At 41.5% G+C, this 27,050-nt stretch overlaps 2 protein-coding genes across 3 annotated transcripts in view; one reads left to right on the top strand and one right to left on the bottom strand.

Moving 5' to 3' along the window:
• Nucleotides 1–209: 209 nt before the first annotated feature.
• On the top strand, nucleotides 210–14,770 carry armc2 (armadillo repeat containing 2). The gene is made up of 18 exons (XM_004083585.4): nucleotides 210–395; nucleotides 2,100–2,323; nucleotides 2,392–2,464; nucleotides 2,578–2,725; nucleotides 3,157–3,265; nucleotides 5,051–5,109; nucleotides 5,642–5,740; nucleotides 6,532–6,716; nucleotides 6,801–6,903; nucleotides 7,805–8,019; nucleotides 8,465–8,610; nucleotides 8,914–9,013; nucleotides 9,265–9,568; nucleotides 10,552–10,674; nucleotides 10,764–10,877; nucleotides 12,139–12,271; nucleotides 12,593–12,747; nucleotides 12,892–14,770. Exons 2-18 carry the CDS (start codon nucleotides 2,115–2,117, stop codon nucleotides 13,038–13,040), a joined length of 2,424 nt encoding a protein of 807 aa, XP_004083633.1. The 5' UTR covers nucleotides 210–395; nucleotides 2,100–2,114; the 3' UTR covers nucleotides 13,041–14,770.
• Nucleotides 14,771–15,123: 353 nt separating this feature from the next.
• The window catches only part of sesn1 (sestrin 1), a 52,882-nt gene continuing 40,955 nt past the window's right edge, over nucleotides 15,124–27,050 (bottom strand). Inside the window, exons 1-9 of one of the 2 annotated variants that reach the window (XM_011491603.2) lie at nucleotides 18,987–19,229; nucleotides 18,331–18,396; nucleotides 18,055–18,255; nucleotides 17,787–17,969; nucleotides 17,376–17,612; nucleotides 17,045–17,299; nucleotides 16,775–16,965; nucleotides 16,540–16,684; nucleotides 15,124–16,450 (exon numbers count right to left, since the gene is read on the bottom strand). In XM_011491603.2, the coding sequence (XP_011489905.1) occupies nucleotides 16,364–16,450; nucleotides 16,540–16,684; nucleotides 16,775–16,965; nucleotides 17,045–17,299; nucleotides 17,376–17,612; nucleotides 17,787–17,969; nucleotides 18,055–18,255; nucleotides 18,331–18,396; nucleotides 18,987–19,088 (1,467 nt within the window). In that variant the 5' untranslated portion in view covers nucleotides 19,089–19,229 and the 3' untranslated portion in view covers nucleotides 15,124–16,363. Of the gene's footprint in view, nucleotides 16,451–16,539; nucleotides 16,685–16,774; nucleotides 16,966–17,044; nucleotides 17,300–17,375; nucleotides 17,613–17,786; nucleotides 17,970–18,054; nucleotides 18,256–18,330; nucleotides 18,397–18,986; nucleotides 19,230–27,050 lie in introns of those variants that run through there. The other variant, XM_011491602.3, reaches the window with a different exon arrangement.

Below are 27,050 nucleotides of genomic sequence, written 5' to 3' on the forward strand. Positions count from 1 at the left end.
TAATTGTCCTCTATCCTGAAAAAACTGCACCAAGAACGTGTTAAAAACACCAAAAACATCATTTTATTTGGAATGGATCTTTAAACAAGACACCAAGACAACATCATTAATTTAGTAAATTTTCTGAAGACGACTAATCACTCATTCTCACTGATGTGCCACACCACGGTTTTTTGTCTCCTCATGAATGGGCGGAGCTTTCTGAAACTCGTGCACCTGATAGTGGTGGGAACTACGCATGCGCTTGTTGCCCCTTCTGGTTAAACTTTTAGACTTTAAGTAACCAGAAAATGTAGATTGGCTTGTTTTGTATTCATGTTTTGCTGTTATTATCGTGAACTTGCACACGGAGAGACTCTCATCTCTTCTATGACGCAGGAGGAGCGTGAAGAAGGGTGAGCACATTTAACCAGCAACCAACGCTTTCTTTTGAATTGAACTTCGGTCATGGTTTTAGTTTTGACCATTTGTTTATTTATTTTAAAAAGAGGGGGATTACTTTTACTCTTTAAATGAGACCAAAAAAATCAATTTTGCAGTCACTGGACAAATAAGTTTCACATGGTTAAGTTTTTCTTCGAGCGAATTGTAGTTTGACAACATTCGTTACCATGGAGACGGAGCGTGATCGCGCAAAGTCTGCAGCTCTATGAAAGCGCATTGTTTCATGGAAAAGAGTTTATGAATAGAAAATTGATTAGAAGTCAATATTTAAAGCAATTTTATTGACATGCTCCATTAAAAAAATGTTTGCGTAATTTATTTTGAAATCAAAATGAATGACAAATGTTTTCAGCATTTGGTCATTTTATTATAGTATAGGTAAAGTATAAATATGCTATAGTTCTCTTTAAATAAATATTATTAAACAGTATGCTTTATTAATTAGTAAATATTCATATCGATGTGTATTCCTCGATTAAATGTGAGACATTCTAACGTCTGTATCCTCACTTTAGTCTCTTTAAAAAAAAACGCTTGCACCAACAACAAAGTCTCTTATTTTTAAAAAAAAAAAAAAGTAAAAAGAGAATACTTTTTGGGCTGCAGAAAGCAATTAAATAGGTTATCAGCTAATCTTTGTAACAATTTTGAAATATTATTTTGAAAGTCTCCATGCTATCATCTCTGAGAATCTGCTATCATCCAACCACATCAGTTGAAAGTTTACTTTTTATTTAAATTTTTAAAGAAATCTTGTTGTTGGGATGGCATGGTAGGGTAGTGGTTAGCACTCTTACCTCACAGCAGGAAGGCCCTGGTTTGAATCCCGGCTGAGACCTTTCTGTGTGGAGTTTGCATGTTCTCCTTGTGCATGCGTGGTTTTCTCCGGACATTCCGGTTTCCTACCATAGTCCAAATACATGCTAATGCATCAGGTTAATAGTTGACTCTAAATTGTCCCTTTATGTTGGATTTCATGTAAATGTTTGTCTCTGCAACAGACTTGTGACCTATTGAGGGTATACCCCGCTTTCACATTACAGTAGCTGGGTTAGCATCCTTGTGACCCCAAAGGGTTTCAGCGGATTCAGAAAATGGAGGAATTTTGTTATTAAATGTCCTTAATAAAGAAAATTGTTAGTTTCTTTGCTTGCAGCTTTCAACAATTCCTTAACAAGAGTGGAATATAGCCAGAAAAAAATCTTTTTTTTTACCGCATGTATTTGTAGTAGTATCTTCTGCAAAATAGTGACAATAATTATTATTTTTATCATTATAAAATAAGACCTAAATGGACAAAAAGGATAAGTTCCAGGGGGAAAATCAAGGAGCAGAAGGCGTCCTCTCTTAAAATTCATTCTCTAGCTTGCTCCCATTGAAATGAATTGAAATCAAATTTGTGCATCTTGTTTCTGTATGTGTTTGTCTGTATATCTGTAAAAGTAGGTTCTGTAGAAAGCAAATAACATAATTTACAGATGTTTTCTCACTTTTAAATAAGCAAAAGTTAAACCTTTTCCAAACCAAGGAGATGTCTTCATCTAATCTTACAGGAATTTGAGATCTTGTCATTTTGACTATTTTCTATCAGTCTCATTTGGTTCAAAATGTGGGATGCAATAAAGAAAATCTATTTTTTTATTACGTTTCCCCAGACCGGAACCCCTGCCATGGAGCTGAAGCACCAGATTCGTTGCCCTTTCATCTCACACTCCAACATGTCAAAGAAAACATGTTCAGAGATCATCCGGGAAGCCAGGCAGTCACTGCGGGTCCAGTCTACCCAGAGACCCTTCACTCCAAAGGAGAGCCACAGGCAGCTCTTTGGAGCAAACTCTGTTCGAGCAGGACATGACAATAGACCATCCTCTACATTCAGGTTAGGAGCATTCTGCTCCATTTAAGATGCATTTTAAAAATATTTATACAACTGTGTTTCTTTTACAGTGTGTGTGCTCGGAACTTTGATGCTTCAAACTCCAGACCGGCTTCAGGAAATCGTCTTCCTCCTCTGAATCATGTATTTTTCCACTCAATACAATTTAATTCACAGATTTATTCTGCAAAAAAGGTGAAACCCCTGTGAGTTCCACCCTGCTCACACATTATTGAATATCTTTTACTTTACTTCAGAAACCCACATTTCCAGTGCCCAGTGTTGCTGAAACTGTTCCCAAACCCCCACTGGAGGCCAGGAGAGGGCTTGCAGGAGCTCGGGTGGCCGTCCTTAAAGCTGGAGCTGTTCCCACTTTGCAGCCTTTACAAACACACACAAAAAATGGTGATGACTATAACTCAAGGGCTTTCAACTTTGAAGAAATCCTGTAAATTAATACAAAGGAAAGTGCAAATTTGTGTCACACACATAATAATATAGATACCCATTTGTTTTTATCTAAAAGTAACTTGTTTACTCAACGTCCTACAACATTTTACATTATAACATTTTGTCAAGCTAATTTTCTGAAAGAACCCTTTGACTTTGTGATGGTTTAGCTGGTTTACCTTCTCAGGTGTTGGTCTGAGTAAAAATCTGATGATCTGCAGGTGTTTAGTCGGAGATGACTGCACATCTTCTCTTTATTTTGCAGAATTCCTCCATCAAAAAAGGTTCACATAGCTGAGCCTGTGGCAGAATGTGGAGAATTTACCTCTATAAGACATAACTACAAATGCAAGTTTCAATACCAGATTTTCTTTTTCTTTTTGCAGATAAATCCAGACTGAATTCAGGTTCAGATCCAAAGCCCCTGCCAGCTAGGCGTACCACACCTCACAGAGGTCCAGTTAAACCTGGGACTCACAGACCGGCAAGCGATAGGTAAAACTTTTATTTGACTGCACAATAGCCTCTTTCTCATGTGCCCTTCCACCTTCTCCTGCTCTGTTAATTCTTTTTCTTTTGTGATGACAGCGCAACAATGAGCTAAAGATTTATAAGCACACAGGGTTTACAGGGTCAGACGTTACTAGACTGTGTTGCTATTTTAATTTTTCCCCTCATTTCAAATCCAGCTCACCTTACTCGTTCTTTTTATGTTTCTTTTTCTAATATTTCCCACAGCTATCAGTTGCAACGCATACAGTTAAGGATTTGAAATACAATTGGCTGAATTAATGATAGATGGAACAAATGAGCAAGTCTTAAATACTCAGTCCTGTTTTTAAGACCACCATAACTGTACTTCCAATCTTTGTCACAAGTTCAGCTCCTCCCTGAGTTCCTTTCCCAACCAAACGGCTTTATAACTGTCATCTTTACACTTTTACAGCTCAAAGCTGGGTTTATTTTCTGCCGACCTAATCAGCTATGGAAATAATTTTGGGTTTAATGTCGTAGGGAGGGCTGCTGGTAGGATCCATCAGTGTATTGATCGGGTGGAGCAGCTGGAGCTGTCCAAGGGGGAGTGGACGTACCATAAAACACTTTTACAAGAATTCTGGGCTGACGTCCAGAGTGCAACCCCTCTGAGGCCCAGTTACCACGTTTGTGTAACTTGTTGCTGGCAATTGGAGGCTTCTTTATTGGCCAAAATGACAGTTTTGAAGCTCTTTCACTCAATGCTGAATCAGTTCAAAGGAGATGGTTGAGACTACCAAGTCAGAAGCTTCGTCAATGGAAATGGAAACAGCACGACAGATTAATGTGATGAGATATGAAGATATGGGAGATTAGACATCCACTCGGTTCTTCTCTCAGTATAAGCCGGAGCCGTATAGCTCCAAATGGCTCTCTATTAGATTTGAGTGCCCATCTGGGCAAGGCTGGGCAAGCGGCGCAGAGTGTGATTGCCCTGCACTGTCCAGGCCTAAGACAAGGATGAGGTCATGTCTCAGAGAAGGCAGAATCACACAAAGAGGGCTTATTATGAGACTGCTAATCCTACACAGCCAAAGCCCCCTAACATTCACTGCAGCATGTCGCAGTTTGGACCAAACAGCAAGTGTGCAAAACATCCCTATAATGAAAGGGGTAGACAGTAAAGCCACCGGGGCTTCAGTTGTGGCAAAGCAAAGATTATGAGGAAGAACATGCAACAAATGAAAAGATTTTCTGGAGTTTTTATGTCTATGTAATTATTATTTAGTGCAGAAAAGAAAAACAGAGGGTGTGCTGGGACAAAAAGAAGAGGAGGGACCCTTGTTTGTGCTTTATGTTACAGCACAGACTGTGCAGACGACTCACAGTGACAAAGCATGAACGCCTTCATCCAAACTGCCCACAAAGTGGAGACCCTTAGTTCCTCTTTGTGAGGGATTGCAGCATGGGCCTCACCAACGACAAAGTCACAGATTAAACACATAAAGGCTGTGGGCAGACACACACTTGTCTCTGTGCTTGCAAAGATGCACGCACGAGGTGGATTACAGGGCCTCCCTGTCACAGTTTTCAGCTACTGCTCCAACAGTGACACCTAGTGGTAACTGAATACATTTTTCTGTGGCAGAAACTGACTTCTTCTCTTGGATGTGTTTTTTATTAGCTATACTTTATTTATTTAACATTCTAGTTATTATTTTTGCTATCCAGGTGAGCTAATATAGGGAAAATGAAACTGCACAAGAATCAAATACAAACTGATGTATGTTCGTATTCTTGTTTCAGCTCTAAAACAGTGCAGCCCGTTGGAGACAAAACCACAGAGCAAAGCCATCACAAAACAGGTTTGTCCAATTATATTACATCCACCTCAATACATCCTTTTGTCTCCTGAATGCATAACTGACATATAGTTAGACGTATATAAGGATGTTAGTGTAATCTGCTCCTTTAACTGAGCAGACCTCGCTGACAGCCAGACTTTGATTGGGGAGTTGTTGCTAAGGGCCCAATTTTCACCGTGACGGGCAGCCAGCCAATCACTGAGAGAGCTGTTGGTTGTTCAACCACAGTTTCCTGCATCACAGCCAGCAAATGCAAATATTCAGGAAGGAAGAAAAAAAAAAGATGCACAGGCGATTGCAGACATTTGCGTCCAGAAAACGCATGCATGCTTGTTTTCACTACACATGCCCACATTTAGACTATTTTGCATCATCCCAGAGAGAAATGAGAGGAAGTGGATGGTGATCTTTTGCTGTGGCACCAAAACTTCTTTCTGTTTTATTTTAAGACAGTGAACTTGTGAACCACACACGTCACCTCTGTGCCTGTAGGAGGCAACCAGATAACTGTCACCCTCTTTGCACATTTCAGGTCTTAATGATGGAAACTCAAGCACAGAGGATGCAGATGCGTTGATGTTTAAAAATAAGGTTATTCTTCTCCTCCAAGAGCTGGAAAGTGAGGCTGCAGGTACTGAGTGCAAAAAAGGCAAACACATAAATAGACATATTCCCTTTTTTTTCTACAATTCTGGTAATTTCTTTGTACTAAAACTAAACTATTCCTGTCAAATTCTATTCGTTGTTTGTCTTTTTGACATTTCATCTTCAGCCAGGAGGTTTAGAAATTTCTTTCCTTCTCCTTGCATAAAGCCTCAGAATATAAAAAAGCTCTGTCATTTCACCCACTCAAGAAAGACAAATATGTCTGTGTTATGATCAGAGTCAGTGCAGAATCATCTCAGTTTAAAACTTGAAACTAGCAAATGAAATCTGGGGGACATAAATATTTCAGCACTCTACAAATTTAATGGAAAATTCGTTTAAAAGATAAATATTAAATATTTATTGTACTAAGGGCCTTCTGGCTCATGCATAAAACACTTGAGAGATCTGGCTGTGCTCTGTAAGTGCGTGCCACTCTGTTTAACCTTTCTGAAGAGAAAAAAGTCCAGACTCTGTTATTTATGCAGGGAAAACATTTATTTCATCTCAAAAACAAGGAAAAGGCTCCACCCTCTCTTTTCCTTTGCGTCAATTGCCTGTCGCTGCATTGTTTTTCTGAATTAGAGTGCTGAAACTCTCAGCTGCTTTTTGGAGGAGGAAGGAAAATGATTTTAAAGTGCTGACCAGCAAATTAATAAATCTATCACACAATCAGAGGAGCATTTCTGCACACAGACCACAACATGCAAAAAAAATTATTTGGATAATGAATACAGACGGGCTTTTGTGATTTCTTACCACATGTTTACCCATCAGGCAGTTCAACGGCCTCCTTGACGCACCTGTGTGAGCTGTGTGAGCGTCTCCACGGTACCCTGAGCGAGGCCCGCATGCTCGGTCGGCACTGTAAGACGAGGTCAGAGATCCTACGAATCTTGTTCCGTCTCATTGATCTCCGGTCAGCTCAGCTCAGCCTGCACATCGCCAAGCTCTGCCTTGCTGTGAGTGAGCAGTGAATATGCAGGTGTGTGTGTGTGTGTTTTAAGGTTCATGTCAGGTAAAGCTTTTTTTTTCCCTTTCTGCAGCTCTCTGTCAGTGGAAACAATCTGCTCAACATCTGTAAACTCATCTACAAGATTAGCCGCAGTGAAAGCAATGATATCCTCTTCAGACACACGTCTATCATCGGTTAGAAATCAAATTTACTTTTTTTTAAATGCTTGAAAGCCTTTACGCCAGGCATGGAGACCTCCAGACCTGTAGCACCACGACATCAGCATTTTCTGCTTTAGTGAATACACCTGATCCAGGGGATCAGCAGTGGCCCTTCAGGCCTGGATATTCCCCTCCTCGTAGACCAGGGGTCTGCAACCTTTAACTCTAAAAGAGCCATTTGGTCCAGTTTCTAACTGACCAAAACCCAACAAGAGCCACAAAGTCCCACCTCATTATTGTGGCCGAAAGGGAACATTATTTATAAAATATAGATAAAAATGATTTAAATGTTTCTATATATAGTAATTGGAACCTCTTTTTCATTTTTACTGCACCCCATAGAAGTTTCTTTCAAAATAAAATACACCCTGAGTATAAAATCCTCCTGCTGCAGCAGATTTACTTGAATAAAAATTGCAAGAAAGCCAATTTAAACATGGAATTTTTTTGTCATCATAACTTAGGTGCGCCTTCATCCTTTTCGTCCTTTTACAATTCTAAATAAACACGACAAGACTGGTGTAGAATCCAATTTTTTTTAAAGTGTTTTGGATGTAAATGCAATTATATTTTAAAAACTGTGCCTCCTGTTTGGTCAGAAAATAAGAATATGCTTACAGTAGATTAAACCTTTTACCAACATTTAACTCATTTATCTGACAACTAATACGACAAAACTCAACTAAAACGAATTCACTAAAATAATAATGAAAAAAAATGATTTATTCAAATTGTTAGTTTTTTTTCTTCAAAATATAAGAGACACAAGAGAGGGATTAAAGAGCCAAATTTTTGTGGCTTTGGACCCTCAGGTTCCAGACCTCTGACTTAGGCTCTGACATCCAAAAGTAATTTTTGCTGTTTTGCTTTCTAGAACTGCTACTGGGCGTGCTGAACACTGAAGATGTGTGTTTGTCAGGAGAAGCGTTGCTGTACTGCGTTGCCACTTTCAAATTTCTCTCTGGAAACACGTCGGTCCTCAAAGTCTTGCTTGACCAGAACTTTGTTGCTGTGGTTCAGACGCTCATCTACAAGCTCTGCAAGGCAGAGGAGGTCAACCTCACAACTGCAGGACACATCCTTGTACAGGTCTGTCACCGATGCCGTTGTTGTGGCTTACATTATGGAGACTGTTTGGGAGTTTCCTCTGAATTCTCCTCAAAATGCTGCACTCTGTCAACAAAGAGGAATGTGAAATGTTCTTTCAAAGTGTTTTTTTGGCCTAAGTAGATTTTCCAACCATTTGGCAAAAATGTTTTTGTTTTTGTCTGGTTTATTCTGCTCAGTGAGGATAATGTTCTCTGCTGGTCAGGCAGCTTCAGTCCAAGCACACTGTGCACTCCTCTGCTGGAAATGTGTGCTGCGGACCACATTAAAGCCGGCCCAAACAAACAGTTCCTAATAGGATGTTCAACCCTTCTCATTATCCTGTCTGAGGAGGCAAACAAGTCGAGCTTTTTTCCTTGATTCCTAAAAAATGACAGTTTCCTCCAGTTTGAAGATTTTTTGGGGGGTTTTCCTTTCACCCCTGCAGCTGACGGCCACTTTGAGGAATCTTGCAGATCACCCTGAGGCCCGAACGCTCTTTATCTCCATTTCAATTCTGCCCACTCTCTGCATGGTGCTGAGTCTGCACTGGGACGATCAGGATGTCTGCACTAACATCTCCAGAATTTTCAGGTACCATCCTTTACATTTTTTAGCAATTCAGCTTTACCCCTCTTTTCTGACTATAAGGAATCACAGCTTTGTAGTTAGGAGCCAAGCAAAAGTCACTCCGTTTTCATTCCCTTTGATGTGATCTGGTACATTTTATTTATAATGTAAGAGGAGCTACTTGTACAATTTAATCTAAGCAGATAAATCTGATACAGTTTGAGAATTTTCCACAAAAAGATGCCACGTTTTGATCTCCTTGTCTAAGTCGGTTCTGGTTGTGTCATCGTTTATATAAAAAAACGTAATTGTTCGTTTCGCCTCCAGTAAACTCTCATCTTACTCTGAGTGCTGTCTCGCTCTGGCTCAAATCCCTGAATCCTACCCAACGACTTTAGAAGTGCTGAGCAAACACCCCCAAAAGCAGGTGAGTCCGCCAGCATCCTGTGGGGTCTTTTCACCTGCTTTTCGTCTGCTGCCATCATCTGAAGAGGAGTGGAGTAAGCTAAAAGAGAAAGTCAAGTTGAGAATATCTGCTGCGTTTACTTTACATAACGATATCATTTCCAGCACTGATGGACGTTTTTTTGTACCCTATGACTGAAGCCAAACTAATGATTTACTGTCAGATTCTAGCAAATATGATTGCCCTTAATTTAAGACCCGTCTCCATCACAGGACCTCGTCGTGCGGCTTCTCTTCACCCTCGGGAACCTCACAGCCAAAAGCAGCGAGTCCCGGCAGCAGCTCTACGAGTGCGACGGCTGCATGGACACTGTCATCCAGCTATACAACATCTACCAGAGGAGAGACCAGTTGGCCCCGCAGAAAGATCCTGATGCCCCTTCCATCAGTCTGAAGGAAGCCGATGATGTGCTGGTGAAACTGGTCAGGCTGCTGGCGAACATGAGCATCCACCCAGCTGTCGGACCTTTGCTCGCCGCAAACACGGCCTGCATTCATCTTCTGATGGAGACGCTGGGTAAGTAAGCAGAGATGAGGAAGCTACAGGTGCAAAAAACATAGAAGCTTCTGAAAAAAAAAAGACAAAGAAAATCAAAGACGTTGCACTTGTAAGTAAATGCAGGGTAACCAACCACTTCCCCTGTGCTGGTAATGTGCTGCGACTTTAGTTGAAAACACATCCTCCTCTGTGTGTTCCCTGCAGCGTTGACACACAACACGTCCTCCTCTGGTTTACCTGTTGTGTTAGGTCTTCAGAGCGAAACGCTTCGCTGCAGGAGCAGGATTTTCAGTCACATCACACAAGAGTTTTTCCCATGTGGTTAGATGGTTTCAGAACAGGTTAAACTGATACACGTAGGTGGGTGTGAAACTCTTCTCTGCTGCCTGCCTGCCTGCCTGCCTCCTACACAAAACTTTGTGACGGTTGGGAGAGACATAAACAAAACAGATGTAAATTGGTGGAAAAAAACAACAAATATTAAATATTGGTTCAGTTTAAAAGCATGTTCTGCACCTCAGAGTTGGTACGGAATGTTTTTTTTTGCAAAAATAATCAATAAAGGAGGAAGGAACTGATTTATTTTGCAGTTTGGGCAACAACAAAGCACTTTCAGTCAGAGCACGAAACAAATTTCTGCTCAACAGGTGCCAGTTTACGGTAGCAACCACAATATATGCCATTTAAAAAGACAACCAAACTGAGTCTCTTCAGTTAAAAAAATTCAAATATTTTTGTCATTAAAATAAATCATTAAAAGATTACTGTGCATACTGTTTTCTTTTGCAATGCTTTCACACAGATTCATTTTCAGACGTATACATCTGCAAAAGGCTGAAAGATTTCAGCATAGTCTAACTATCTGTGCCTTCTGATAAATAAATGAAGGCATATTTAGTGTGTACTCCTGCTGACAGTGTGTTAATGCCAGAGTGATGTGACATTTGTGTTTCCTTTTTCTTATTACTGTTGTATTTTAATGCAACGCGTGGGCGGCACAGAGCTGAGATCTATGCAGGAGAGCGAGGAGCTGCTGGTGAAGGTGGCTGCCACCATCAACAACCTGTCATTCTATCTAGAAGAAAGCTCAGAGATCAGATGCAATCATCTCACCACAGCAAAGTGTAAGACCAGGAGACAGGAGACATTAAAGATACAACTTGAGTGTTTTTCTGTTTCATTACTCTTTCTTTATGTTATTTTGGACCCACAGTGATGCTGAAGCTGATGCTGAGTTCCAGCATGGATGCCACGCTGGAGGCCACTCGCATTTTTGGCAACCTGTCGCATCACAAGGATGTCCGGGACTTTATCATGCAAAACAAAGGTGCAGGAACTTCAAAAATCTGTTTCTGCTTTAACTAGTTTTGCTTTTGTGTTCTCAACAACCAATTCCGAAATGACATAGGATATTAAAACCAGATGACAAGGGTTTGCGAATCATCTAAACCCACAAAGATAAGTTATCAGCTCGGCCTGATGTGATCCGAAATGATGAGGCAATGTGCAGAGCATATATGGGCATTTTTCCTTTTTTTGTGAGACGTGCACGCTTCACATTACATTTGCAAAAATAATTTTTTTTCCCTTTAGTTGCACTGTTTTCCTGTTTATAAATCTCTTTCTGCTGGTAAATTGAACTCAGATCAAACAACCAATGCAGACTTTCAGTTTTAGCAATTGGTGTTAGTGTGGGTGTGAAATCATGAAACTGATTCTCTTTGACAGTCACTCAAAATAATGTTTGCTTGACTGGTAAATATTGCATAACTGCAGTGTAAGCAGTTCTTAACCCTTGTGCTAACTTAGATGACCCCACCCTTACATTGACGTGTTATTCCTACCATGACAAAGGTGGATAAAGGTGGAAAGATTTCATGTAATCCGTGGACACCAGTGAAGATCACAAATCATTGAGGAAAAAAGGTTCAGCGCACTGTCTAGTGGGTCTAGATGACCCAACTCCCAACGTTAAAGTGCCTAGGACAGCACAAGGGTTACGACCTTTTGAAATGTTATTTTTATTATTTTCCCATTTTAAAGGATTTGCAAACAATTGCATTCTTTTTCTGATTTTCTTGGAAACTATTCACAGAGAACCATCATAGTAGCAGGTTTAAGGGCTGTCATCTGGACTTGGTTTTTAAAGGTGAAGACGTTTCACCTCTTATCCAAAAGGCTTTGTCAATTTTGAAAAAGATGAATTGACAAAGCCTCTTGGATAAGAGGTGAAAATGTCTTCAACTTTAAAAACCAAGTCCAGATGACAGCCCTTAACCCTACTACTATGATGGAATCAACCTGGATGTCTTCATAGATATATTCACAGAGAAAATGTCAGATTTTTCTATAAAAGTCTATTTGAACTTAAAAAAACATGTAAATCATGGTATTATTACTATCCAGCTTTGGGGGAAAGTGAGAATTGCACCTCTGTAAATCACTGTGTCACGTTGAGGTTTCACTTATCTACAAGGCTGGCTCTTCACAGCATAAATACATCTGCCAGCTGCTGATATCCGCCCTCTTATCCTCGCCCTGCTTTGTTCTCCTGCTTTCCATCACTGCTTCATCGTTTTCTCCCTCAGTGCACCGGTTTGTGGTGACTCTGCTCGACTCCGGGAGTGCTGAGATGTGCTTTTCTGCCTGCGGGGTCCTGACTAACCTGGCTCTGGACCCCCTCAACAGGGTCCGTCTGGCGTCAGAGGGAGCATTAGCCAAGTAAGGACTGAAACCCTTAGAGATTTGGCTGCAAGAACCAAGTGACTGAGGTTCCAGGAAATGGCAAATGTGATGAAAAAGCAGCTTTATGTGTGCCCTACATCAAAGTGAGCTGGAATAAAATGATGCATTTATCTTAGGTTTTAGTGCAGCCTTCCTCCAAACATTTAAACACTTTTTCCACCTCACACGTCCCCTCTCTTGATGAAGGTGTGGTTAGGTCAGGCAAATGTTTGCTAAGCTGATGGTCATGTGAGTCTCCCTTTTTCAGGTCACATGACGCGTGTTCACATGTGTGTGTGTCTGTTTGTGTGTGAGCAGGCTGGTGGACTGCCTGGGAGATTTTGGACCATGTGACTGGCAGCTAGCAGGCCAGGCATGCCGGGCTGTGTGGAATCTGACTGGTGGGGGTTCAGAAGAGCTGTTAGACACCCAAGAAAGAGAAATGCTGCTTAGGATTCTCACCACATACTTAGGTTTGTGTCAATATCTAATCCAAACACATCAAAAGCCTTTAGTCTAAACCAACGAAATCCACATTTTTATCACTTCATGCTAAAATGTTGACATAAACTTTAGCCTGAATTGTTTCTCAGCCTTTTCTCATGTCAACTCCTCAGATGAAGGCGGTCTGGAGAAGATTGAAAAGGAAGTTAAAATGGAACCCCACAGTGCATGCTGGGAGTTAGAGTTCCTCCCTATTGCTGAAGAACTGATGAAGGCACTGCAGGGTCCGGACCTCACAGCTGAACATACTCCATGTTTTTAACTGCATTATAGAAGCAGTCATTCTTTATCTTTAAGGAATCAATTGTGTGCTGTTTTTGAACGTGAACAGACATTAAATGGAAACTCCTCATCACCTCCTGAATATAAATATCAGGTAAATGTCTTCTATACAACAAATTAAACAAACTGTAACAAGGAGACTGAATGCGTTTAAGTATTAATTAAGAAAAAAAAAACGTTAACACTTTATAAAAAGGGTCCCTTTCTTAATGTTGGTTAGTTCACTACTGCATCAAGTAATAATGTAAAGTAATGCAAAACACTATATTTAATATTTAGTCAATGTATAACAGAAGCATTAGCCATCAATTTTTCTAAGTCTGTTTTGTCCCGTTCAGGGTCACAGGGCTGCTGCAGCCTAACCCCGCCACTCGTGGCCGAAAGTGGGGGACACCCTTGACAGGTCGCCAGTCGCAGCGCCACAATCATACCCACCTGGGGACAATTTAGAGTAACCAATTAACCTATAAAGCATGTTTAGCTGGAACAAAACCCATGCATGCACTGAGAAAGCGTGCAAACTCCACACAGAAAGGTCTGCACTAGTGATTCTGTTCCAGGTACCCCAGTCAGGACTTAAACCAGGGCCCTCTTGCTGTGGGGCAAGAGCGCCAACCACTGCCCCACCAAAAACAAACATTAACATCAACAAAGGGACCCTTATTTAAAAAAAAAAGGAAAACTATTGATCATATTTTCTGGATGAAACACAAAGTTAAACCTTGTTCTTATGTTGCACTGGAGAGACACTTTTTTTACTGACCTGGAGTTCGCGTCTTCAAACTTTTACCGCCTTTGCTCGTGTAGAATTTGAACTGGTGGACAGTTAAATAGAAAATAAAAAAATTCTTGCTTCTTAAAGTGTTTATTATTACACAGATATGGGGCCAGGCAGTGCTTACAAGTTACACCAAGCAGCCAAAGTACAGCATTTCAAAAATCACAATTGTATTACATTGAAACAAATCAAAAACAGTACTTGAAGTTCACCCCCCCCTCCCCCCTCCCCCACTACCTCTTCTCCCAGTGCTCACACAGTAGTGACCTGTTGACACCCAGACAACAAAGGCTTTTAAAGCCACTGAAAAAGCTGTTGGCTGATAAATAGCGTCATACTCCATACAAATATGGCGAAGCCACTGAAACGTAAGGGGAAGGAAGGTTCCTGCTGGTGTTGTCTGACAGAGATGAGCTCCTGTGGCCTTGATGGGAGAACACTGTGAAGATGAGGTCATCAGCCTCAGCTGGTGAGTTAAAATGATGGTCAGGAGCAAAGAGATGGAACACTGACTGCACTTTGACCATAGACTGTTAACCTGCTTCTCAATGGGTCATACAGTGACATAAAACTCAGATTTGTATGCCGGTAAGTCCCTGATCCTTTCCCCTGAGCTCAGCTTATTGTAACTTCAGCTTTTATCTAACAGCTGAATGAACTTTGAACCATTTTATAGAGTAAAACTCCAAACTTTTAAATGAGTCATCCGTCATTACTTTGACAAGTTAACTCATTTCTTTGCTGAAGAGTAACAACGACAGGATGGACACTAATTGTGCTTCAGGTCTTCGCATCCCAGATTTTCTCAAACTCTTTTAGGAGAAAACTATCAATGATACACAACAATGCAGTCTTATTGTTTATTTCTTTTCTGAAATTTTTCATATAAAAAGTGTATCTGACATCAGTCAGAGGCTTTAAAAAAAAAAAAAGCTTCTTAAACAGACTCCAAATGTACCATTCCTTTATCACCAGAGGAATTCTCCGCCTCCCCATCATTCATCTGTGCAATTCTCTCAGTCTACTCTCACAACAATGCAGTACGGATTTTAGTAAACAGAAAAACAAAACCTTTGAGGGTTCACACCCCAGAAAAAAAGGAAAATAAGCTGTGTGCACTGGTTAGACTTTCCCAGCAAGGGAAAAAAGCACAGCTGCAACCTCTCCTGTTGGAAAGCCATCAGCTGAACGGACCCGCCGGGGTCTCCAAGCAGCCAAGACGTGGCAGCTCAGAAAAGAGTCTCTGCTCACAAAAGAGCACTTCATATACATTTCATTAAGAGAAAACAGAAGAGGTATTCGTTTACTTGTAAAATTCACAAATCAAAAGCTTTTTGAAAGTGTGAGGGCCAACAGGCAGCTGGGAAGAGCGGAAGACGAACACGGTGTGGTCACAGCAAACAGAAGCCAATCCCTACAGGAGAACCTGGGTGGTTTTTTTTTTTTTGATTGAAAACCCGCCTCTTACACACACAAAATAAAATCCCACAAAAACAAAGCTACAGGAGACTCAGGAAGACCTCCCTTTAAACTGCCTCACTTATTTGACACATGAAATTCCAATACGTATTCTACCTTTCTTTACTTCCTACACACACGCGCACACACAAACACACATTTGTCCCATTCACATTTTGACAGTCAAACACAAAGCCTCAGACAGTGTTCAATGAGTTTTTCTAAACATCTCTATGGTTTCACACTCCTCGGATTAGCTTACACGAACATTTGGGATGTGGGAAGGGTGAATGGGAGGTAATGCGATGGATTTGAAGTGGACAGGGGCTTGTATAAAGGGATTGGGGGGTGGGGGTATTTGGGGATCAATATGATCCCACAAAAAAAAAAAAAAAAAAAATCCAACTTGGGAGCAGCAGCATCAGCACATGTGTACTCTGTGCTGGATAGTTCAGGCACACGTTTAAAAGAGGAAGAAAAAAAAAACACTGCCTTGAGTTAACGTGTCCATCTCCAGTTTCCACAAAAACATCCACATATGAAATAAAAAGATAAGAAAAGAAACACATGAAACAGTGAGAATCAGTGCAGGCTTTCTGGCTGCACAGCTTGCTTCTTTTTTTTTTTCTTAAGGGAGGGGGGGGGGGTTCTCAGGGTTCAACAGGGAGACATGTGAAATTGGAAACCAGTCCGCGACATTGTGGAATACTGAAATGCAGTCCAGGGTGTCTCTCGTTGATGGTCAGGCCTGGCTTAAAACCCCTTCAGCAGGACAGGAGCTTGCTCCAGGCTGTCACCTCTTGGTCAGCTTTGGCACTGCAGGCAGAGCCGCTGAATGTGCGTCCACTTGTAGTCTTGAGATGACGTTTCCACAGCAGATTGGGTTTTTTTTTTCTTGCTTGCCATTTTGTTCTGATCCTCCTCAACATCCAACTAACAAGGCTGTTTTCCACATTTTTGTTGAATTCCCCCTGTCCTCTTTTTCTTTTTTTTAAGTTTGTGTCTCTATGTGTCCCAGTATACAACAACGACAGTAAAAGGACAATAAAAAAAACAGCAAAAGCACTTCATGTCATGTAGCGTGTGATCGCTCTCAGAGCGTATAACAGTTCTGCTTGCATCCGTGCTTCCATAAGAAGCAAATTAACGTGGACCTGCATAAAAAAAACAAGAGAAATAAGAAAAAAACGTGTCATTTTTGCAAAGACAAGAAGAAGAAGCAAAGATTTGAAGCTGAGTTTACCTTCTCGGAGTGCTGAAACTGCCTCCAGAAACTCTCATACATTCGTTTGGTGGTCTTTTCAGGGCTGCACACCATGGTTTTAATATAGATCTTAAAGCTACGGTCCAAAAGCTGGTTTATCTCCCCGTAATCATAGTCGTCATACCTGCAGAAAACAGAAACGGCGTCAGCAACAAGCCCCAGAGAGACCAGCAGTAAATGAGGTATAAAAGTTATGTCATAGCCGGTCACTGACCTGATGCCAAACATGCAGTGGATGTAGTTCCAGATGGCTCTACGCAGCATGCTGGTGTCCACATCCTTGTGCGTTGCCATGGTGTTGTATGTCAGATTGTAGGCCATCTGAAACTTCTCATCCAGCATCTGCCCGACGTCGGGATAAAGTCTGTTGACGAGTGAGTAACCGTGGTCCTCCCAGCTGTAGTCCTGCAGGACACCAACATCCAGAGGTCAAAAAGGTTCAAGAGATTGCCTCAGGACAGTCAAAGTAGGTCTGATCTCTAACCTGTGCTCTGAATGTTGGCACATGCTCCCCCCGGCGGGAGAAGTCCTTGTAGCCGTAGCTGGGGTCCTCAAAGTGGCGGGAGATGTCTCTGGATGGAACGCACTCCTCATCCTCTGATGTGACCACCAGCATGCTCTCAGTCTTCTCCCTCTCAAAGCGGGTCGCCATCTCCTCCTGGCTCGCCTCCTCGTCATCGCGACACTCCTGCAGCTGCTTCATCCTCTCCATCAGCACCTCCACCTCCCCACACATGTCCTAGAAAGATCAAAGAGGAGTTAAATCCCTTTTCTGTGCTTTGTTGGTTCAGCACATTTTTCTTGCGATGACTCACCTGATCGTCCAGCTGATCGTCGTGCTGATTGGCGTGGCCGTTCCCGTTTGCAATGTCGCACACGCAGTACTGGCTGAGCGAGGGCGGTCTGAACGTGTGGCCACCGTCGCAGTGGATCTCCGGCGTGATGCCGCAGCCGAAGGTGAAGGAGGCGAGGGAGTGGTAGTGTGTGAGCAGAACCACGGCGTGGATCAGCTCCGCCAGGGACCAGCTGTGCTCCTCCGCCTTTAGAAGAGCCTGAAACCACACGAAAACCCGCAGGTGACGTCAGCCGCAGGCAGCCAGGCGGTGGAAACACTCTCTCTGGAATACACTCTCTAAAAAACCTGATTATCTTTGAGTTTTTTAGCTTCAAAGCAAACCTGCCTGAACGGCGCAGCTGCAGTTAACCCCCACCCATGATTCACTCACCTCCATGTGTTCCTTGGTGATAAGCCAAGGACGGTGAGCCAGGATTTTGTTGAGTTCTCCAAGCTGCTGCAGCTTTTGCGGAGCTTCACCCAGACCGTTCAACCACTTAGCGTCCCCGCCAACCTGGAGGAAGTCATTCACGTGTAGGTTGACCAAATAGGAACACTGATGTCTCGCCGCCGCCTGAAAGTGATAAGACAGAATACAATCAAGTCCTTGAAAGGCAGAGTGGGGGGTTGAATCTCAATCCAATCTGAAAAAACATTACCATGATGCCGATATAGTGTCTGTAGTGCAAAGGAAGAGGTCCGTCCATCTGCAGCAGGTAGTGCTGCGTTCGGAGGAAGCTCTCCAGGTACTGAGGGTGGAAGCCCATCACGAGGGAGATGTTGTCCAGGCGACCAAGGGCTGCAAATGCATCCTCAAATATCGACTGCGTCCTGGAGTCCACTTTACTGACTTGAAGAATCTGGAAAATAAATAAAAAGTTAGATTTTTGTCTCCAAAGCAGGATTTAAACTTAGTAAAGAAATTAATCTTGTACCTCTTTTTCAGGGATGAATCTGCTCGGTCCGTTTCCTAGGGGTCTTGGGATTCTTACCCCCAAGTCCTGAAAGACAAAAAAAAAAAAAAAAAAAAAAAAGATTTATTTTAAAAAAAGCCTCCACTTCTCCATTTTTTTTATTAGTGGCTTTTTTTTTTGCCTCTCTGAGATTTTGCAATCACACATTCGCCAGGTGCAGACAAAATCTAAGGATAAATGAGAAATCCGAACACAGCAGCGACATTTCCCCTTCATGAAAAATAAATAGGGAGCAAAAAGCTTTACATTGTCTCTGCTCTGTCCGGTAACTTTCCGCTGCTTGTCGAGACATGTCTGTCGGTCACCGTCCGGGCGGCTGCGCAAATGGAGCAAATGCGCAAAAAAAAAAAAAAACTAAGGTGACATCGACTTTGAGGGGGACTTTTTTAACCAAAATGCCAAAAACATTAGGATTGTTTAACCTTTTTTCCCTAGCAAATGCATGTTTTAAGCCACATATATGATTTAGTCTACATCCCGTAAAACAAGCCTGGACAAAAGACTGCAGTGCAGCTTGTTTACTGAAAGCACAAATGCAGCTGATAAACAAGAAATGAAACAACTGAACGTGACATTAAGTTTATGGAGATCTAAGGTGCAGAAAAGGGGGATTTTACCTTTTTCCTGAGCCGCTCACAATGGTTGCATATCTTAAACAGATCTGTCACCGCAATAGAAGTATTTTCCACGTTTTGTGCCGAGGCGACCGCGTGCCTCATCCCTCTTACTTTCTCAGGTGTGGAAATTAAAAAAGAAAAGTGCGGCGCGAGCGCTTCTCTGCTGCCTCTTTGTTCCTCGAAGCCCTGGGCGAAGCGCTCAGCTGTCAGCTGTTGCGGACCCTCAGCAGAATACCGTCCCCTTCAGCTCATACATTCGGTAAATAAGTCATGGCTCCTGCGGAGTGGCAGCGGCCGCGGCCAATCAGCGCGCGGCAAGCGGGAGGAGGCGTGGCTAAGGGTGCAGAAAGAGGAGGGGCGCTAAACGTGAGAAGAGTGATTCCCTCCTCCTCCTTCTCTTGGAAAACATCACTTCTTTCTCCTTTTGTTCAGAGCTGCAATTGATCATGATTGAATTTAGTGTTGCTCTGTATGTTAACTAATCAATTTAAGCCGATCAATGATTGATTTTACACCAGAATAGCTTATGAAAACATCAAAGGGAGGTCGGGGGTGCTTTAAATAGTTTTGTAAAATGCTGAAAGAACATCTTTGCTGTTCAATTTGCAGAAAAACTTAAAACAACAACCAGGTGATGCAAGCTGCATCAAGTCCCCCTGTTGGCCTTTTGTTGAAGCGAAGGAGCGGTGGAGGGGCGGGGGAGGGGGGGGGGTGCAACAGAAAAAAGGAAGAGGTCCACTGAGCAACAATCAGCATCGGGCCATCGAGGACCTGCTGCAAACAACAGACTTTCAGTTGGTGGTTTGTCACACCACAGATAATGACATTTCTCCACCAATCTGCCCTCTCTGGAAGAGCCCTTTAAATGCCAGAGATAAGAAAAGGCAGCTCTTATGGCTTTGTTTATCCCACTCTGACAAAAACATGCTCAGTGGAGCAGTGTATGACCGCTTTATAACCCTCCTTTTAATACAAAGTCAGGATTGTGTTCAACAAAATGTTGCATTCTTTTCTTTTTTTCAATTTAATATCTTTTCCTTTATTGTCGCACATGCGAGGCTCGAAGTGCAGTTTCCTGTGTGATGACCACATTTACAGAAGCCCCTACGTTCCGCACATACATGCCCGAGTCACATGCCTGTGAGTAACATTACAAAACTGCTTCTCAAGCAAATCAATAAACAATTTTCTCTCAGGATTTCACAACTGGTCCCGTTCAGACTTTCTGAAAAAGCTGCAAATCTGTCTGAAAGGCCGTCCTTGTTTGGGACGGCGTTGGGATGGACTTTGCAGTGATGTCAACCCTGACAAACAAGTTAAATTTAGACGTGATAAATGAAAGAGGAAGCCAAGACGAGGCAAGTCTTCCCCTGTTTGCCTGCCTGGCCAGTTTGTCAACTGCTTGCTATTCCGCAGCACAGATAACTAGATAGCACTGTGTTCAGCAGGTTCATTGTGTGCACCGAGCCACCCCCTGCCAGGCCCTCCGCTGAAGCCACAGGGTGGGGTGCAGGCAAGCGGTAAACATGTTCCCAGGGCTGGAGTCAGCAATCCGGGGTCTGACAGGAGCCCCGTGGCTCAGAAAAAGCTGCAGAGGAGGTTGGACAGTGTTTAGGCTGACGGCACACCAAACCTTTCAGATAAAAGCGCTTAGGCTCGGGGGGTCCAACCTCATAGGCAGCCAAATACTGTTGTACATATGATACTGTTTGTACATTGGGGGGTTAATGCATGTGATTTATGAAAAATATTTATTTTTCTTTGCAAATTAAGTGGATGAATTCTCACAAGTTTGCACAAAAAGCCCAATCTAAAAACCTATGACCCATTTTTACCTTTACTGATCCTATAATTGCTAAATAAAATAAACATAAGCAGCACATTGAACGTTCCCCAACTTCCAATATCTAATTTCTGCAGGACATTGCAATTCTCTCAGGTCTCTTAGATGAAGAAGTCTTCTTTACAACGTTGTTAGGGTTCACCGAGGTCTCCAGGCATTTGTTTGTGCACAGCTCTATTAAAGTCCTGTCACGACATTTTAATCAGGCTGAGGCCTGGACTTTGACTGGGACGTTGCAACACCTCAGTCTCTTTTCAGCTATTCTGTTGTTCATTTGTTGGTTCACTTATGCTGGAGATCATTTTCTTGTATATTGAGCCTAAGCTGACAGGCAGACAGTCTCACATTAGACCGTAGAGAACTTGGATGTGCAATGAGCCCAAATCACCACAACTTCACTGTCATGTTTGATTAATGAAGTGTGTGTATAGATCATTGACTGTATAAGAGAACTGGACTGAGTGATCCCTCCCTCCTCACATTCCAAACATGAAGTACCTGCTAATTCCAAGAAGCCAAAATCCCATGGACTTCTATAGAAGAATAAGCAGATATTACTGCTATCTTTTGTAACATGTTATTAATAATACTAAATTTTTTTAACAACCAGATGCTTCAATAAAACTGTTCTCACATCGAACGTAGAAAACGTTTGATAGACGGATTCAGTAGCCGCGGTTACATGGGCAGAATATCTTGATCGGATCAATGTTCGGGTTAAAATTCACCCGTGCACATGGGATCAGAAAACCTTTTTCCGATTAGAACAAACGTTCCCATGGCGCACACCTTTGGTCGGAATTAATCATTTGGGCATGCGCAGTAGTGGTAAAAAAAAAAAAACCGGAAGAAGAGATGCGTCCCGTTGTAAACAGACCGCTGCCACAGACTTTTGCAGCAGCTCTGTAACACGAGACGAGGCGATCTTCCAAACGTGCTTTTATTAATGTTATGAATATTATGAAGCGCCTGCTCGCTCACCGGGGCTCGGGTGCCAGTGGACCGAAGCGCTGCTGCCCCGCATACCCCTCGTGAAGGGGGGAGAGGCAGAGAGCCAGCGGGGTGAGAGCAGAGCGGCGCTTTTCACGGGGCCTCCGCCAAGCAGCTGGTCGGTCCCCTATGTGCTCCAAAGCTTTCTCTCAGCGAAACACCATCTATGCGTGACGTAACCCAGAGCAGTAGTGACACACGATCGGAATGACCGTTTACATGCTCCACGATCGGATAAACGATCGGTATAACCCACCTATCTCGATCGGAAAGAAATTTTGATCCGAATGAGTCTGATCGGGGCAGAGTATTCCGAACGGCGTGTTTACATGACGCATTTTCTTTCCGATCAGGCGTTCTTTCCGATTACTTTTGCCCATGTAAACGCGGCTAATGTAGCACGCTGATTAGTGGTACGGGTGTGGCCTTCCAACAACCTCCATCCGGATTGGCGAGATTGGTTGCCATAGAAGTGACAACTCAGATTGGCTCAGATGAATCACTGTTTACTGAAGTCATCTGGTTACAACATAGAGACGTCTGTATCGCAAAAAAAAAAAAAAAAAAAAAAAGGCAACTGAATTGACTTCCTTTCGTTGGAGCCAGAATAGGTAATTTTTTATTGGTGACATACACAGTCAACGGCATCAATCTGGTTCAAATGCTGGTTGGTGAATTAGAACAAAACATGCTTTAAGGTGTTCGTGTTGTTTTTTTTCTCTTCCAATTATTTCCAATAAATAATTTTTTTGTTTTTTTTGTACCGCGCCAATTCAAAACCAAAGTCAGCCCAAGACCCTACAAAAAAAGATCAACAACAAGACCAATAGTGGAGATTATTATGGTCCAACTTGCTGCATTAAGGTCAAATTTTCCTAACTGTATACAATAATGGCCAATAAAATAATGAAAGTATTAATCAACTTTTGTTGTATTTTCTAAAGTCCTTTTCCTATTAAACACTTACTATAGTTTTGGAAAGACTGTCCAAATTTTAAAAAGACGTTTAATATTATTTTTGTAAATCCTGACAGCTAACCCATAAAATAATCACATGGTACTGCTCTAAAACAGTGCTGCAAAGAAATCTGGAACTAATGAGCATTTTAAGGTTGGAGATGGTCACTTTTGTACAGGACATTATAAAAGCAATGGTTTTCTCTTCAGGACTAAGATATGACGTCATGCTGTTCGGTCAGGCGTTGGGGTGAACTCATCCCTGTAGAACAAAGGACTCCAAATTCTTTTGAAATGATCCTAAAACTGATAGCAGGCAATAATTGCTATTCTAAGATGTTTCATCATTCCATAAGGTAAAACACATATTTTTGTTGTCTTGAGTGCGATTGAACAACAACGCGGTTTCCTTTGAGTGGCATTCCGTTTCACCTTTTTAGTTGCCTAAACGGAACGCCAAAAGACCTTCTAAAAGGTTAACATCAAACCCAACATGAGCTTTCTTCTGCATCCGATGTTGACAGTTGGGCCTCGCTGCTGTAACCCGGTGTAGTGCTGCATGTTCTTGAGCATCTATTGAAGTCGTTTGCGAACACAGTGTGACACATGTTAACCACACTGCAGGTGTCTGAAGGAAGTCTGAAGACCTACGTCGTCAGGCGTCAGATTCATTTGTTTAGTGAAACCTTTTAGGTGTGAAGGTTTTTTAAGTTTTATTCTTGGTAGACAATATGAACTGAAGAGTGCTGGCATTTAAAAGGCGCTGGTATATAAAAACATTTCACTAAGATGTCAACTCAGATATCTCAGTTTTAGACAGGATGATAAAAATAAAAAAAAACAAGACTAGGATCAGCTAGTTTTCAATTTAAGAACAGAAATGCCACGAATTGACATTTATGGTTTAGGTTTTGGAAAAAGTATGGTAACGTTTTAAAAACATCTCCTTAGTGAATTCTTGTCGTAAACTAAAGTCATATCAGATCAAAGCAGATTTGTTTCTGTATTTTAAAAGCTGTAAATGCCGATGCTCCTCGGTGTGAATGTTAAATAATAATAAAAAACATTAAAAAAGTGAAGTGAGTACAACAAATCAAAAATGGATTCCTGGATAATTTTTTTTATGTTCATATTTTGTATTATTTTAGAATAAACGGCCCAATAATCTTAACAGAGGCTGTAATATTGTGTTTTAAACTGGTAAGTTAGTATAAATCCCATTTTATGACAACAGAGGAGTTTGATTAAAGCCTAAATGAATCACATTTGTAAAGTTTGAAAGTCTTTGCTCCCTTTTGAGCTGCTGTTGAAAGCAGCAGTGCAGGAGCGCACAATAAAGGGGCTTTTCGACCCCAAAGCAAAGTCTGCACGAGTGTGCGAGCGCTGCGGCTGCAGTGTTTTCTCATGCCATTTGAGCTGCAGAAACCGTGGGTTTGTTCAACAAGTGGCAGACGTCCACCATAAGACCAGTTCAAACCCGACCTATCGGAGCAAAGAGGGGAGGAAGCAGAAAGCAGTAAAACACTGACATAAGCCTAGCAACAGGCTTCCACCAATGACAGGGTAGAACAACACTTTCAGGAACCAATCTTCTCTGCCCTGCCTCTCTGCCTCTCTTGTTTCTCTAAGAAAAGAAAAAAAAAGGTGGAAAAGAAAGCAGAAAAAAGTTGTGCCGAAGTATGAAGTTCACAACTTCATGGTGTGTGTTTTTTTGTGAAAAACAATTTTATTTAGTTTGTTAGTTTGCTGACAACATTATAATTTGTCTGTTTCCGTTTCGCCGAGTAAAAAGAGGCTAAGCAAATGTCGCCTAACCTTAAAGCAAACACCAAAACCACATGTTTCAAATTAGCCCGGAGGTTCAAAACAGCAACTCTGGTCTGTGAAAAACAACTGCAGAACAGTTTCCATGTAAACAAATTCAACTGCTATAAAAGAAAAAGAGGAAAAACAACTTTTGAGTTGTGGCTGGTATTTATTTAGTTGTAAGATAGTGAGAGATTCTGCAAAGGAGAAAAAGTGAAGTCATATCACTCTTCAAATAGAGCTTTGAGTTCAAGTCTCTTCAACTCACCAAGTTAGAAAGTTAACCCTTATTTGCCCAACAGTGTGCAACCTGCAGCAGCATATCTCCTAAAAAGCCTTAAAAGAGATAGATTCATTCTTTTTGTTGTTGTTATTAAAGGTGTTCTCAGTGGTCCTTTAATTGTGATTATGTTGTTTTTAGGCAAAATCAAAAAAACGTGTGTTGTTTTCTAGGACATAAGTTTCTAAAGAACGGATGTAGTTCTTTAGAAATTCACATCCGAGTTGTCGGCGGGACTATTGGTGCAGAGTAAGCCTCCCCTAATTTCCTATCATCCCCTTGTTTACACTTTCTCCTTCCAGCTTACAGCCCCTCACAACCCCAACCAAACATTACCAAACATTATTTTAAAACACCAAAAACTTGATTTTTATTCAAATGGGTTTTTAAAGACTCATATCTGGACTTGTGTGGGAACTCATTTTGCCTTTTGCCCTTCTTTCTCTTCTTTCCTCTCCTCCTATTCTCTTATCTGTATGTTCTGGCAGGATTTCAGAAGTGTGGACTTGCCAAGTTCCAACTTTCCTGAGAGGGGCAGGCACACCCCTCCACAGCAGACCTCCAGCCCCCCGGACCCGAACGCACAACCCACTTTTAATGATTCTACGAAATTTGCAACATATACAAGGAACTATGGGATAACAGGGAAATAAGGAAAACATGTTTTTGGAACTGTATGCTGCGAAGCAGGTCCATGTATTTGCATAAATCTCATAGTGACCTATAAGTTCTGTGGTTGAGAATCCAGGGGAAGAGGCGTTACTCTGCAAGGCTGGTGTGCCTGAGTGGAAGAGCGGGTTGCCTGGGATGTTATTCTAACAGAGGGAGGGCAGCTGTCACAATACAGCAGGCTCAGAGAAAAAAGATCCATCGGAGAAAAAAAAAACCTAACCTTTTCTTTCTATCTTAATCCTGATATGATACAGGCAGCAGAAATCTTTATGAAGCTCTTCATCCAACTCCACCTGAACACTTTCTGCACAAACAACCTCAGTTATACTTTACCTTGTCCTACAGATGCTAAAGACGTGAACTATCAAAGCTCATCTTGTCTTGTACCAAAACATGATCTAACAAAGCCAAGATTAGATCAGCATCAGGACTCATAACAACTGTCCAAAAAACAAGTCCCCTGCGGTCGGATGCTGCTGTTTGCCTGCTTTGGAAAGCACAGCTGTCCACCCCCCCCCCTTTTTTTTTTTTGACAAGAGCTGACTGTGCAAAATATGACTCATCAGAATAGGAAGGTGGCCAATATGTTGTTGGTTATAACTCTTCACAGACATTGTAAATCACAGACAAAAGACCTCACCTTTCACCTGCTTGAGTGAGAAAACAGAGATGGTGGTTCGCTGCCAAAAATACCAAGAAGCAACTTGTGCAGCGAAGCCTTCAGCAAACAAAGTCAAAGATGGACTCCTAAACTAAACAGAAACTTGATGATCACAGAGGTTTAGAATTCAATTAACTAGAAGAGTTAGTGGAATATTTGAACAAAAAAAGTCTTTCAAAGTTTTCTTTGTTATGGGAAGTTTCGATTAAAAATTAAAACTTAAAAAATAATAGGTTGGATTTTTGCCAATATCTAACGTGAATATTTCCAAACACGAGCCGGTCGATTCCAGATAACCATTATCTGATATTTATACTTTAATTTGAGTTACTGAAACTACCACTAAATTAAAACATCTCCTACAACTTTCACTTCAAACTTTGTCAAAGCAAAACAAGATAGTAAATCAGTTTGAAATACACCAAATTAAATGTATTCAAAAATCTACATTTACTTAGCTAGGTTCATTAAAAACGACAAAAAAAAAGATTCTCTCAGCTGTATCATCAAAAGTCCATCTATACGTGTACATATGTGTGTATTTCTAATGTACTTCTTCTTTTACTTCTTAATTGTTCTATTTTCAGTTAATTCAAGACTATTTTTTCTAACTAAATTTAAACAATCTATGTATTGATCTATATATTTTGCTTGTCTTCTTTAGTTTTTGGGTTATTTTGATTGCTTGAAATGAACCAATTCCAGTTCCAATTTTAAAAGTCCAGACTTAGTTATAAAGTCCCACTCCGATCATCTTTTGATCCATTTAAAAAGCATTCCTATTTGTCTTTTTATTATGATTATGCCGTTTTTAGCCACAATAAAAAAAGAAACTGTGTCGTTTTCTTGGACATA

This window comes from Oryzias latipes, chromosome 24 (assembly GCF_002234675.1).
Source record: "Oryzias latipes chromosome 24, ASM223467v1".
NCBI classification, from domain to species: Eukaryota; Metazoa; Chordata; class Actinopteri; order Beloniformes; family Adrianichthyidae; genus Oryzias; species Oryzias latipes.